The sequence below is a fragment of the Tachyglossus aculeatus genome, chromosome X2 (assembly GCF_015852505.1).
Source record: "Tachyglossus aculeatus isolate mTacAcu1 chromosome X2, mTacAcu1.pri, whole genome shotgun sequence".
In the NCBI taxonomy this organism is placed as follows: Eukaryota; Metazoa; Chordata; class Mammalia; order Monotremata; family Tachyglossidae; genus Tachyglossus; species Tachyglossus aculeatus.
The window spans coordinates 4,083,759-4,098,633 of record NC_052100.1 but is presented as its reverse complement, the minus strand read 5'-3'; the positions used below and the strand labels follow the sequence as shown (position 1 = coordinate 4,098,633).

General features: G+C 46.6%; 1 protein-coding gene across 1 annotated transcript; it reads left to right on the top strand.

The window, feature by feature from the left end:
• The first annotated feature begins 3,243 nt into the window (after positions 1–3,243).
• LOC119949619 (oocyte-specific histone RNA stem-loop-binding protein 2-like) lies at positions 3,244–14,176 on the top strand. The gene is made up of 6 exons (XM_038771488.1): positions 3,244–3,301; positions 5,120–5,233; positions 5,644–5,748; positions 9,622–9,798; positions 11,520–11,640; positions 14,033–14,176. Exons 1-6 carry the CDS (start codon positions 3,285–3,287, stop codon positions 14,174–14,176), a joined length of 678 nt encoding a protein of 225 aa, XP_038627416.1. The 5' UTR covers positions 3,244–3,284.
• The last annotated feature ends 699 nt before the right edge of the window (positions 14,177–14,875 follow it).

Here is a 14,875-nt window from a genome sequence, read left to right as displayed (position 1 = left end):
CCCTCGAGCCGGGCTGGTTTGGACGGTGCAGTAGCGCCATCTACTGGACTTTTCCCACAACAGCAGCTACATACAAGAAATGGCATCTTTTTTCGTCCTCCCTCCCTTAATTAAAAACCATTAATCAATGGTTTTTATTGATTAAATAAATAAAGACAGTCCCCGTGTGGGACGGAGATGCTGTCTGTCCTAATACCTTGTAACTACCCTAGCACTTCATACAGTGCTTGGCATGTAGCAAGTACTTTTTCATTCATTCAATAGTATTTACTGAGCGCTTACGGTGTGCAGAGCACTGTACTAAGCGCTTGGGACGTACAAGTTGGCGACATCTAGAGACGGTCCCTACCCAACAACGGGCGCACAGTCTAGAAGGGGGAGACAGACAACAAATCAAAACACGTGGACAGGTGTCAAGTCGTCAATAGAATTAAAGCTAAATTAACATCATTAACAAAATAAATAGAATAGTAAATATTCAATTACTATTCTTAATTCTTACCACCGTAATTAGAGGAGTCAGCAAGGCCTAGTGGAAAGACCTCAGATCTGGGAGTCAGAAGATCCGGGTTCTAATCCAATCTCCACCATTTGCTGTGTGATCTCAGGCAAGTCATTTACTTCTCTGTGCCTCAGTTACCTAATAAGAATAAACAACGATGGTATTTGTTAAGCGCTTACTACGTGTGAAGCACTGTTCATTCATTCAGTCGTATTTATTGAGCGCTTACTGTGTGCAGAGCACTGTACTAAGCACTGTTCCAAGGGCTGGGGGAACACGAGGTGATCAGGTTGTCCCACGTGGGGCTCACAGTCTTCATCCCCATTTTACAGGTGAGGGAACTGAGGCACAGAGAAGTGAAGTGACTTGCCCAAAGTCACACAGCTGACAAGTGGCAGAGTCAGACATTTATTTATTTTATTTGTACATATTTATTCTATTTATTTTATTAATTTGTTATTTATTTTGTTATTTTCTATCTGAAAATGGGGATTCAATGCCTGTTTTCCTTCCCACTTAGATTGGAAACCCATGTGAGACAAGGAAGGTCTCATATCTTTTATCTTCCACAATACTTAAAACAGTGCTTGGCACAGAGTAAGCACTTAAATACAATTATTATTCTTAATCGTTACCCCAGTGATAATTAGGGCCATCGTAGCTTTGAATGAATAACCTGATTGGCTTGTACCAACCTCCAGCGCTTAGTACAGAGCCTGGTTCATAGTAAACACTTAACAAATACTACAATTATTATGAAGAAACACCATCTTCCCTTCAAACCCCTTTTATCCTGTCAAATTGGGGAGCAGAAAGGACTAAAAGAGGCTTTGAAACCCGACAAAATGAGGAATAATCTCTCCCCTCAAGGCCCAGCTCCCTCACCTCAGAGCTCACCAGAGGTGCGCGCGCGCGCGCCCGAGAGCTTTTAAGCTTCCCGCCCTCCGGCCCAGCGACCAATCCGCACGAGCCTCTCCGCCGCTCCAGCCAATCGGAGGGCGCGACGGAGCGCGAGAGACGGGCGCGCGGGGCTTCGGGCCTGATGATTAGCTCCTCCCCTGTAGGCGGGGCTTAGGAGGGAACCGACGTCCATTGGTCGAACGTCACCGCGAGGGGAGGCTCCGCCCCTGCTCAGGATACCCGCGTACGATTGGCTATTCCCCCTGCCAATCACCGAGCTCCCCCCGCCCTTCGCCCTTTCCCGCGAAGATTTAAAGTCCCGCTGAGGCCACCTGTTCGTGTAGTAGGGGATTTGGGAGGCGTTGTGGTGTCTTGTGAGGTGATTTTGTGGGGTTTTTGCTTGCTTTTATTTTATTTTTTTTCCTCGGGTTTTGTGTTTCTTGTGGGGTTTTTTTTATATTTTCCTCAGGTTTTGTGCTTTTGTGGGGTTTTTTATTTTTTCCTCGGGTTTAGTGTTTTTTTGTGGGGAGATTTTTGTTTTTTATTTTTTCTCGGGTTTTGTGGGGGGTTTTGTTTATTTTTTGCTCAGGTTTCATGTTTTTTGCGTTAATTTTTTCCTCAGGCTTTGTGTTTTTTGTGGGGGGTTTTTGTTAATTTTTTTCTCAGGTTTTGTGTTTTTTGTGGGGTTTTTTGTTTTTTTCTTCAGGTTTTGTGTTTTTGTGGGGGTTTTTTGTTAATTTTTTCTTCAGGTTTTGTGTTTTTTGTAGGGGGGTTAATTTTTTCCTCAGGTTTTGTGTTTTTTGTGGGGGTTTTTTTGCTAATTTTTTCCTCAGGTTTTGTGGTTTTTTGTGGGGTTTTTTTTGTTAATTTTTTCCTCAGGTTTTGTGTTTTTTGTCGGGGGTTTTGTGTAAACTTTTTCCTCAGGTTTTGTGTTTTTTGTGGGGGGGTTAATTTTTTCCTCTGGTTTTGTGGTTTTTTTTTTTTTATGGGGGGTTTGTTAATTTTTTCCTCTGGTTTTGTGTTTTTTGTGGGGGATTTTATGTTAATTTTTTCCTCAGGTTTTGTGTTTTTTGTGGGGGATTTTATGTTAATTTTTTCCTCAGGTTTTGTGTTTTTTTTGTGGGGGGTTTTTGTTAATATTTTCCTCAGGTTTTGTGCTTTTTATGAGGGTTTTGTTAATTTTTTCCTCAGGTTTTGTGTCCTTTGTGGGGGGTTTTTTGTTAATTTTTTCCTCAGGTTTTGTGTTTTTTTGTGGGTTTTTTTTTTTGTTTTTTCCTCAGGTTTTGTGGTTTTTTTGTGGGGTTTTTTTTGTTTTTTTTTTTCCTCAGGTTTTGTGTTTTTTGTGTGGGTTTTCGGGTTTTTTTTCCTCTGGTTTTGTGGGTTTTTTTTGTGCGTCTTTTTTGTTTTTTCCTCAGGTTTTGTGTTTCTTGAGGGGTTTTTCGGGTTTTTTTCCTCAGGTTTTGTGTTTTTTTTGTGGGTTTTTTCGTTTTTTTTCCTCAGGTTTTGTGTTTTTTGTGGGGTTTTGTGTTTTTTTATTTTTTCCCCAGGCTTTGTGTTTTTTGTGGGAGTTTTTGTTTTTCACTTTTTTCTCGGGTTTTGTGGAGTTCTTGTGTGTTTTATTTTTTCTCAGGCTTTGTGGGTTTTTTGTTTATTTTTTCCTTGGGTTTTGTGGGTTTTTTGGGTTTTTTTAAATTTTTTCCTTGGATATTGTGTGTGTGTGTGTGTGTGTGTGTGTGTGTGCGTGCGTGGGTTATTATTTTTTCCTCGGGTTTTGTGGGTTTTTTTTGTGGTGGGTTTTTTTGTGTGTGCGTGTGTATTTTATTTTTTTCTCTTCCTTAGGTCTGTTTTGTGATGTTGCTGCCTCAGGGCCCTGGCGTTACAGATGATTAGGGGAGACAGGTGGGTGTGTTCAGTTGCTCATGGAGAGAAGCAGCGTGGCTCAATGGAAAGAGCAAGGGCTTGGAAGTCAGAGGTCATGGGTTCAAATCCTGACTCTGCCAATTGTCAGCTGTGTGACGTTGGGCAAGTCACTTAACTTCTCTGTGCCTCAGTTACCTCATCTGTAAAATGTTCCATGTGGGACAACCTGATCGCCTTGTAACCTCCCCAGTGCTTAGAACAGTGCTTTGCACACAGTAAGTGCTTAACAAATGCCATTATTATTATTAAGGAGCCTAGCTCAGTATAATTCTATTTATTCTGACGGTATTGACACCTGTCTACATGTTTTGTTTTGTTGTCTGTCTCCTCCTTCTAGACTGTGAGCCCGTTGTTGGGTAGGGACCGTCTCTATATATTGCCAACTTGTACTTCCCAAGCACTTAGTACAGTGCTCTGCACACAGTAAGAGCTCAATAAATACGATTGAATTGAATGAATAATAAGGGAAACATCAATCAAGGCCTTTATTGAATAGTAATTATGGTGTTAATAATAATGATGGTATTAAGTGCTTACTATGTACAAAGCACTGTTCTAAGCGCTGGGGCGGGGAATACAAGGTGATCAGGTTGTCCCACGTGGGGCTCCTAGTCTTAATCCCCATTTTACGGATGAGGTAACTGAGGCACAGAGAAGTGACTTGCCCAAAGGCATACAGCTGATAGGTGGCGGAGTCGGGATTAGAACCATGACCTTTGACTCCCAAGCCCGTGCTCTTTCCACTGAGCCATGCTGCTTCTAAGCACTTGCTATGTGTCAGGCAATGTACTAAGCGCTGGGGTGAATACAAGCCAATTGGATTGGAAACATCAATCAAGGGCTCACTGAATAATAATAATTATGGTATTAAGCTCTTACTATGTGTCAGGCACTATACTAAGCGCTGGGGTGGATACAAGCCAAATGGGTTGGAAGCATCAATTGAGGCCTTATTGAATAATGATAATTATGGTGTTTGTTGAGTGTTTACTCTGTGTCAGGCACTGTACTATGCGCTGGGGTGGATATAAGCCAATTGGGTTGGAAGCATCAATTGAGGCCTTATTGAATAATGATAATTATGGTGTTTATTGAGTGTTTACTCTGTGTCAGGCACTGTACTATGCGCTGGGGTGGATATAAGCCAATTGGGTTGGAAGCATCAATTGAGGCCTTATTGAATAATGATAATTATGGTATTTGTTAAGCACTTTGTGTTCGAGTGCTTACCCTGTGTCAGTCACTGTACTAAGCACTGGGGTGGATATTGTGTTAGGCATAGTCCATGTCCTGTATAGGGCTCCCGGTCTTATTCCCCATTTTACAGTTAAGATAACAGAGGCCATTCCGCTTCCCATACAATCAGACCAGATTCCCAGCGTTGTGCTCACAGTCTGAGGGAGACTGAGTATTTAATCTCCATTTTACAGATGAGGGAATAGAGAAAAGAAGAAGTCTAGTGACTTTTCCAAGGTCACGCAACTGGCAAGTGGCAGGACTGGGATTAGAACCCAAATCTCCTGACTGCCGGGCCTGTGCTTTTTTTCCAGAAGGCCACCCTGTTTCTCCCAAAACAGACACAAGGGTGGTAAGGGATGTCACAGTGACAATTACCCTTCTGTGTTTAATTGTTCTTTTTGGAGCATCTGAAGTCACACTGATCACCTCCTTTGACCCTGGAAAAAAACCCACTTGGTTTTTTGGTTGATAGATGTTAAGCAGCTGTTTATTGGAGGGAAAACTGGATAAATGCATTAGTCCAGTGCCCACTAAATGGTGCTTTTTTTTCATTAATAGATCCTGTATTTCCTGTCAGGGAAAACTCAGGCCTCAAACAACCTCTACGTCCGGCGTAGAGATGATCAGCGTGGGAGTTGGCACAGAGCCGATCCGCCAGGGCTTTGGCCCCAGGTGAGTTGTGTTGGGAACTGGAGGAGGCCATGGAGGAGGAGGAGGCCATGGATGTTGGCCTCATCCCCCTCATCCCCCTCTCCATCCCCCCCATCTTACCTCCTTCCCTTCCCCACAGCACCTGTATATATGTATATATGTTTGTACATATTTATTACTCTATTTATTTATTTTACTTGTACATATCTATTCTATTTATTTTATTTTGTTAGTACGTTTGGTTTTGTTCTCTGTCTCCCCCTTTTAGACTGTGAGCCCACTGCTGGGTAGGGACTGTCTCTATATGTTGCCAATTTGTACTTCCCAAGCGCTTAGTACAGTGCTCTGCACATAGTAAGCGCTCAATAAATACGATTGATGATGATGATGTCCTCTCTACCGATGATGCCAATGATTCCGCTTCTCCACAGGTGGGAAGTGGAGACTGATGAGGTGGTCCTGCGCCGGCGGCAGAAGCAGATCGACTACGGGAAGTGTACAGTTGGCTACCAACGCTTCCTGCAGCAGGTCCCCAAGTAAGAGGGGTGCCTGGAGTCGGGGGGTGGACAGAGGCGGAGGAGGAGGCGGGGGTCTCTGGGGTGTATTCATCGATCAGTGGGGCTTACCAAGTGCACCGTCTCCTCTCTGTGAGAGGAAATACTTGAATCAGTTGTGTTAATGATGGCATTTGTTAAGCGCTTACTATGTACTATTACTGTTCTAAGGTGATCAGGTTGTCCCGCGTGGGGCTCCCAGTCTTCATCCCCATTTTAAAGATGAGGTAACTGAGGCCCAGAGAAGTCAAGTGACTTGCCCAAAGTCACACAGCTGACAATTGGCAGTGCTGGGATTTGAACCCATGACCTCTGACTCCAAAGCCCGGGCTCTTTCCACTGAGCCATGCTGTGTTGAATGCTTATTGCATGCAGAGCGCTGAACTAAGCACGTGGGAAAGCATTAAGCCCACTGTTGGGTAGGGACCGTCTCTATATGTTGCCAACTTGTACTTCCCAAGCGCTTAGTACAGTGCTCTGCACACTAAGCGCTCAATAAATACGATTGAATGAATGAATTAAGCGCTCTCAACCAATGGTGGTATTTATTGAGTACTTACTGTGCACAGCACTGTACTAAATGCTTGGAAAAGTAATAATAATTATGGTATTTAAGTGCTTGCTATGTGGCAAGGACTGTTTTAAGTCTTAATAATAGTATTAGAGAAGCAGCGTGGCTCAGTGGAAAGAGCCTGGGTTTGGGAGTCAGAGGTTGTGGGTTCTAATCCTGTCTCCGCTCTTATCAGCTGTGTGACTTTGGATAAGTCAGTTCACTTCTCTGGGCCTCAGTTACCCCATCTGTAAAATGGGGATTAAGATTGTGAGCCCCACATGGGACGACCTGATCACCTTGTATCGCCCCAGTGCTTAGAACAGTGCTTGGCACATAGTAAGCGCTTAACAGAAAGCCATTATTATTATTATTATTATTGTTATTTTGATGTTTAAGTGCTCACTGTGTACCAGGCACTGTACTAAATGCTGGGGTAGATACAAGATAATTGGGTTGGACACAGTCCCTGTCCCACATAAGGCTCACATTTTTAACCCCCATTTTATAGATGAGGTAACTGAGGCCCAGAGAAGTGAAGCGACTTCCCCAAGGTCACACAGCAGACAAGTGGTGGAGCCGGAATTAGAACCCAGGTCCTCTGACTCCCAGGCCTGTGCTCTTTTCCAGTAGGCCATGCTGCTTCTGGTATTTATTGGGCACTTACTGTTGCAGAGCACTGTACTAAGCGTTTGGGAAAGTAATAATAATCACGGTACTGTTTGTGTCAAAGTACTGCTCTGTGTATCAGTGATATTTAATAATAATAATAATAATGGCATTTATTAAGCGCTTATGTGCAAAGCACTTTTCTAAGCGCTGGGGAGGTTACAAGCTGATCAGGTTGTCCCACGGGGGGCTCACAGTCTTCATCCCCATTTTACAGATGAGGTCACTGAGGCACAGAGAAGTGACGTGACTTGCCCAAAGTCACACAGCTGACAAGTGGCGGAGCTGGGATTTGAACCCATGACTTCTGACTCCAAAGCCTGGGCTCTTTCCACTAAGCCATGTTTAGTGAATGTTACCATTTGCAAAGCACTGAATTAAGCACTTGGGAGAGCGCAGTAGAATCAATCAATCAATCGTATTTATTGAGCGCTTACTATGTGCAGAGCACTGTACTAAGCGCTTGGGAAGTACAAATTGGCATCACATAGAGACAGTCCCTACCCAACAGTGGGCTCACAGTCTAAAAGGGGGAGACAGAGAACAGAACCAAACATACCAACAAAATAAAATAAGTAGGATAGAAATGTACAAGTAAAATAAATAAATAAATAAATAAATAGAGTAATAAATATGTACAACCATATATACATATATACAGGTGCTGTGGGGAAGGGAAGGAGGTAAGACGGGGGGATGGAGAGGGGGACGAGGGGGAGAGGAAAGAAGGGGCTCAGTCTGGGAAGGCCTCCTGGAGGAGGTGAGCTCTCAGCAGGGCCTTGAAGGGAGGAAGAGAGCTAGCTTGGCGGATGGGCAGAGGGATTGGGGGCATTCCAGGCCCGGGGGATGACGTGGGCCGGGGGTCGATGGCGGGACAGGCGAGAGCGAGGTACAGTGAGGAGATTAGTGGTGGAGGAGCGGAGGGTGCGGGCTGGGATGGAGAAGGAGAGAAGGGAGGTGAGGTAGGAGGGGGCGAGGTGATGGACAGCCTTGAAGCCCAGGGTGAGGAGTTTCTGCCTGATGCGCAGATTGATCGGTAGCCATTGGAGGTTTTTGAGGAGGGGAGTAATATGTCCAGAGCGTTTCTGGACAAAGATAATCCGGGCAGCAGCATGAAGTATGGAACAGAGTTGGAAGACCCATTTCCTGCCCACAAGGAGGTTGCCGTCTAAATAAATAAACTGTGGATATGTACATAAGTGGGATGGGGGGAAGATCAAGTACTCAAAGGGTACACTATACAAAGAACAATATAATAGTCTCTGTTCGATTATAGTCCAGTAGGGTTGACTCAATCCCTGCCCTAAAGGAGTTTACAGTCCACTAGAAGCAGTGTAGCTTAGTTGATAGCGCCCGGAACCCCCTCCCTCCTGAAATCCAACAGACAATGACTCTCCTCCCGTTCTGGGCCTCAGTTACCTCATCTGTAAAATGGGGATTAAGACTGTGAGCCCCATGTGGGACAACCTGAATACCTTTTATCTACCCCAGCGCTTAGAACAGTGCTTGGCACACAGTAAGCGCTTAACAAATGCCATTATTATTATTATTATTATTATTACTCAAAGCCTTATCGAGGGCCCATCTCCTCCAAGAGGCCTTCCCTGATTAAACCTCCCTTTTCTCTTTTCCCACTCCCTTCTGCTTCACCCTGACTTGCTCCCTTTCTTCATCCCCCCTCCCAACCCCACAGCAGTTAAGTTCATAGCTATCATTTCTTTCTATTAATGTCTGTCTCCCCATTTGGACTGTAAGCTCGTTGTGGGCAGGGAATGTGTCATTTATGGTCGTATCGTACACCCCCAAGTGCACACTAAGCACTCAAGGAATACAATTAATAATAATAATAATAATAATAACAACAAGGACCCCTCCTTCCTCTCCCCCACCCCATCCCCCCGCCTTACCTCCTTCCCCTCCCCACAGCACCTGTTTATATGTATATATGTTTGTAAGGATTTATTACTCTATTTTATTTGTACATATTCTATTTTATTTTGTTAATATGTTTTGTTTTGTTCTCTGTCTCCCCGTTCTAGACTGTGAGCCCACTGTTGGGTAGGGACCGTCTCTTTATGTTGCCAACTTGTACTTCCCAAGCGCTTAGTACAGTGCTCTGCACACAGTAAGTGCTCAATAAATACGATTGAATGAATGACCTGTGTTCTAACCCCTGCTCAGCCACTCGTCTGCTGTGCGGCCTTGGGCAAGTCACTTCACTTGTCTGAGCCTCAGTTCCCTCAACTGTAAAATGGGGGTGAAGACTGTGAGCCCCAGGTGGGACAGGGACTGCGTCCAACGCGATTAACTGGCACCCATCCGGCAAGGAGCGTGGGTCAGTGGAAAGAGCCCAGGCTTTGGAGTCAGAGGTCATGGGTTCAAATCCTGGCTCCACCAGTTGTCAGCTGGGTGACTTTGGGCAAGTCACTTAACTTCTCTGGGCTTCAGTTACCTCATCTGGAAAATGGGAATTAAGACTGTGAACCCCACCGTGGGACAACCTGATCACCTTGTATCCTCCCCGGCGCTTAGAACAGTGCTTTGCACATAGTAAGCGCTTAGCAAATATCATTATTATTATTATCCATCTGGTCTGCTCTCCGAGCCCCGGGGCCGAAACGGCGTCTCGTTCCCAGGAGAGCTCGGCATCCGGGGGTCCACCCGCGTACCCCCAACAAGCACCGGAGGTACAGTCGCCGCTCCTGGGACGCCCAGATCAGGCGGTGGAGACGGGCCTTACACGCCTGGGACCCCCCTGACCCATCACACCTGCTGGACCCGGACCCCCTGTGGGCTGTTTGCCTCGGCCTCCCGTGAGTTGTGGGGCTTCGGCCCCGTCCGCTGTATTTATTGGGCGGTTACTTTGCGCAGAGCACTGTACTAAGCGCTTGGGAGACTCCCACAGAAGAGAGTCACTAGACACATTCCCTGCCCACAACAAGCTTACAGCCTAGAGAGGGAGACGGACATTAATATAAATTAATTGAGAAGCAGCGTGGCGTAGTGGAAAGAGCCCGGGCTTGGGAGTCAAAGGTGGTGGATTCTAATCCCGGCTCTGCCACTGATCAGCTGTGTGACTCTGGGCAAGTCACTTCATTCATTCAATCAATCATATTTATTGAGCACTCACTTTGTGCAGAGCACTGTACTAAGCGCTTGGGAAGTACAAGTTATCAACATATAGAGACGGTCCCTACCCAACAAGGGGCTCGCAGTCTAGAAGGGGAAGATGGGCAACAAAACAAAACGTAGACAGGTGTCAAAATCATCAGAATAAATAGAATTCTACCTATATGCACATAATTAATAGAATAGTAAATATGTACAAGTAAAATAAATGGAGTAATAAATCTGTACAAATATATACAAGTGCTGTGAGGAGGGGAAGGAGGTAGGGCAGAGGGGGGGATGGGGAGGAGTAGAGGAAAAAGGGGGCTCAGTCTGGGAAGGCCTCCTGGAGGAGGTGAGCTCTCAGGAGGGCTCAGTTACCTCATCTGTAAAATGGGGGTTAAGACTGTGAGCTCCACGTGGGATGACCTGATTCCCTTGTATCTACCCTAGCATTTAGAACAGTGCTTGACACATAAGTGCTGAACAAATGCCATTATTATTATTATTATTATTATTATTATCAATATTATTATTATAAATAAATGATGGACACGGACATAAGTGCCGTGGGGCTGAGGGAGGGGTGAATATAGTGTGCAAATCCAAGCACAAGGGTGACAGGAGGGAGTGAGAGAAGAGGAAATAAGGGTTTAGTCAGGGAAGGCCTCTTGGCCTTACATCCTCCCAGCCTCACGGCACTTTTGTACGTATCTGTAATTTTATTTACTTGTATTAATGTCTGTCTCCCCCCGACCCCCAGACTGTAAGCTCGTTGTGGGCAGGAAATGTCACTGTTGTTGTGCTTTCCCAAGCGCTTAGTACAGTTCTGCACACAGTAAGCACTCAGTAAATGCAGCTGAATGAATGAATGGAGGAGATGTGCCTTCTACCGGGCTTTAAAGGCGGGGAGAGGGAACATCTGTCGGAAGCAGCGTGGCTCAGTGGAAAGAGCCTGGGCTTTGGAGTCAGAAGTCATGGGTTCAAACCCCGGCTCCGCCACTTGTCAGCTGGGTGACTTTGGGCAAGTCACTTCTCTGTGCCTCAGTTCCCTCATCTGTAAAATGGGGATGAAGACTGTGAGCCCCCCGAGGGACAACCTGATCACCTTGCAACCTCTCCTGCGCTTAGAATAGTGCTTGGCACATAGTAAGCACTTAATAAATGCCATCATTATTAGTATTATATGAAGAGGGAGGGCGTTCCAGGCCGTTCACTCATTGTCATATTCATTAAGCGGCGCAAAGCACTCTACGAAGGCCCGAGGTGGGCGAATGGTCGTAAGAACCAGTAGATACCGTACGGGAACTTAAACTGTCCAGACTGACCTATCCTCACACAATTCAGGCCACTGGCCAGCCCGGAGAAGAGCTGTCTGGGGGAAACTCAGCCCCTAGCTTCTCCCCTCTACCTTCTTGTTTGTCAGATGGCAAACAGAGGACCTGTCGGAGGTGACGGATTCGGGCTTCTCGTATGGCCACTCCGAAGACTGGTTTGGGTTCCAGCCACCCCCGAAGGACCTGACTCTGGACCAACTAACGGCCCAGGTAGCACAATCGGTCGATCAGTGACATTTATTGAGAAGCAGCAGGGCCTAGGGGACGGAGCCCGGGCCTCGGAGTCAGAGGGACCTGGGTTCTAATCCCCACTGTGCCGCGTGACTTGGGCAAGTCACCTGATAACTCTGTGCCTCAGTTCCCTCATCTGTAAGATGGGGATTGAAACCATGAGCCCCTTGTGGGACACAAGCTGTATCCCACCTGATTAGCATGTATCCACCCCAGTGCTTAGTACAGTGCCCGGCACATAGTGAGCACTTAATAGATACCATAAAAAAAGCGCTTACTGTGTGCAGAGCACTGTACTAAGTGCTTAATCAATCAATCAATCATATTTGGTGCTTACTGTGTGCAGAGCACTGTACTAAGCACTTGGGAAGTACAAATTGGCAACATATAGAGACAGTCCCTACCCAACAGTGGGCTCACAGTCTAAAAGACTCGCTTAAGCGAGTATGATATAGTTGGTAGGCACGTTCCTTGCTCACAACAAGTTTAGAGTCTAGAGAGGGAGACGGATATTAATATAAATAAATACTTTGGTGGGCTGAATACCGGAGACTCATAGGGGATGGACCAAGCACTGAGACGATGCAGAAGGGAGAGGAAATCTGGAGAAAGAAGGTTTAATCTGGGAAGGCCTCTTGGAGGCTGCATGGAAATCGCTGAGGGCTTTCTGGGTGACGGGCAGTTTGTGGGTGCGGGAGTCTTAAAATAACAGGGCCAGGAACCCTCAGGGTGACAGAGAGGGCATAAATGGATGGACAGCTAAAAACTGCTGTCTTTGCCTCAAGGAACCTTTAATTTAATGAAGCCTTGCAGATGTGGTTCGAAGCAGCAGCCTGAAAACGTTTTCCTGGCCTGTAAGACCTCTACGAGGACTTCCCTAGCTTTTAATTGTCAGGGGGTGAGTCTTCTTTCAGGCTGCTGTGAATTAAGAAAGAAAAGAAAGGTATGTAAGTGCTTACTGTGTATGCCTGACACTGTAATAAGCACTGGGGTAGACACCAGCTAATCAGGTTGGATCCAGTCCATGTCCCACATGGAGAGCTAAGTCTTAATCCCCATTTTCCACATGAGGGAACTGAGGCACAGAAGTTGTGTCTAGCCCAAGGTCACGCAGCAGACAAGTGGCTGAGGTGGAATTAGAACCCAGGTCCTTCTGGCCCCTGACCCAGCTTGGGGAGGTGAAGGATAAGGGAAGAGAGGCAGAATCCGAAAAGGGACTTTCCCTCAGCCCCTTCATGGGACAGGTAGAAGGGAGTTTCGTGTATGTTGGACAGCAGAGGTCCCAGGGATATGTAATGTGCTCCCTTCCCTGTCCAATTCGGTTTAATACCTACATCTTCAAGGGGATTAAATCATCATCATCATCATCATCAATCATATTTATTGAGCGCTTACTATGTGCAGAGCACCATACTAAGCACTTGGGAGAGTACCCTACAACAATAAACAGATGTGTTCCCTGCCCACAACGAGCTTACCGTCTAGAGGGCGAGACAGTCGTATAAATAAATAAATTTCAGATGTGTACGTAAGTGCTGTGGGGTTGGGAAGGGGGAGGAATAAAGGGAAACATAGAAGGGATTGGGAGAAGTGGAAAGGAAGGTTTAGGGAAGAGCTGTGCCTTCGATTAGGCTTTGAAGTAGGGGGGAGTCATCATCATTCATTCATTCAATCATATTTATTGAGCGCTTACTGTGTGCACAGCACTGTACTAAGCGCTTGGAAAGTACAAGTTGGCAACATATAGAGACGGTCCCTACCCAACAGCGGGCTCAATTTGATTTGCGGTGAGAAGCAGCGTGGCTCAGTGGAAATAGCCCGGGCTTTGGGGTCAGAGGTCATGGGTTCAAACCCCAGCTCCGCCAGTTGTCAGCTGTGTGACTTTGGGCAAGTCACTTCACTTCTCTGGGCCTCAGTTCCCTCATCTGTAAAATGGGGATTAAGACTGTGAGCCCCCAGTGGGACAACCTGATCACCTTGTAACCTCCCCAGCGCTTAGAACAGTGCTTTGCACACAGTAAGCGCTTAATAAATGCCATCATCATTATTATTATAATTATCATTAGAGGAGGGGAGGACATTCCAGGCCAGAGGCAGGACGTGGGCCAGGTGTCAGTGGCGAGGTAGAGGAGATCGAGGTACAGTGAGAAGGTTGGCATTAGAGTGAGAACAAAGGTTTAATCTTCAAGGGGATTAAATGAGATCGAGCGGCCTTCCTCAATTCAGTCGTATTGATGGCAGAGCACTGTACTAAGCACTCGGGCGCATACGGCAGAACAATAAACTGACACATTCCTTGCTCACGACGAGCTCCCTGCTCCTCTCCTCCTCTCCCTTCCCCACCGATGTTGTTTCTCCTGCTCTCTTTCAGCTTGATGGAGTACTGCCTCCCGTTCCCTTCTTTCCCTGGCTGGAACAGGCTCACCCTTTCCCGTGGATGCCCTCTCGGAGGGTCCCCGACTCCGAGCCAGGCTCCTGGCCGGAACTTAAAGGGTTCAGACCTGTAGCTGAATAGATTGCTGTTTGATTCGGGGCCCCTCCATTTCCCACCTGGCCCTCCTTTCTTTCCAGGAGGGAAAGAGGCGAATCCTCTCTCTGCTCCCATTCCCTCCCCCTACTCCTGGGTCGTCTCCCCAACTCTCAGGGACTCAATTCTGCCCGACCCTGGCAGCTGTCCCTGCCATTGCTCCACTGAGCGTTCCTTAACTTGGTCCGTGTCGAGGTTGGGACAGTCACCCCCAACGGTTGATCACCGCCCCCCTCCTACACCCAGCTATACAAGGGGACCACAGACACCCCCCTGCCCCCTTAAGTGACGCAAAACCTAGAGAGGATACACAAAGATCCATCCCGGAAGAAAATACGGCGGCTTTTAAGTCACTCATCTGAGGTCCAAATTTATCCCAGACCTCAGGAGGTGTTTCCTGATGGGCGTTTTTGAGAAGGATGGTGTCATAATAGCAATGGTGGCATTTATTAAGTGGTTGCTATGTGCAATGCGCTGGAGAGGTTACGAGGTGATCAGGTTGTCCCACGGGGTGGGGGGACCCACAGCCTTCACCCCCATTTTCCAGATGAGGTAACTGAGGCCCAGAGAAGTGACTTGCCCAGAGTCACCCAGCTGACAAGTGGCCCAGATGGATTTGAACCCGTGACTTCTGACTCCAAAGCCGGGGCTCTTTCCCCTGAGCCACGCTGCTTCTCATAAGAGGCG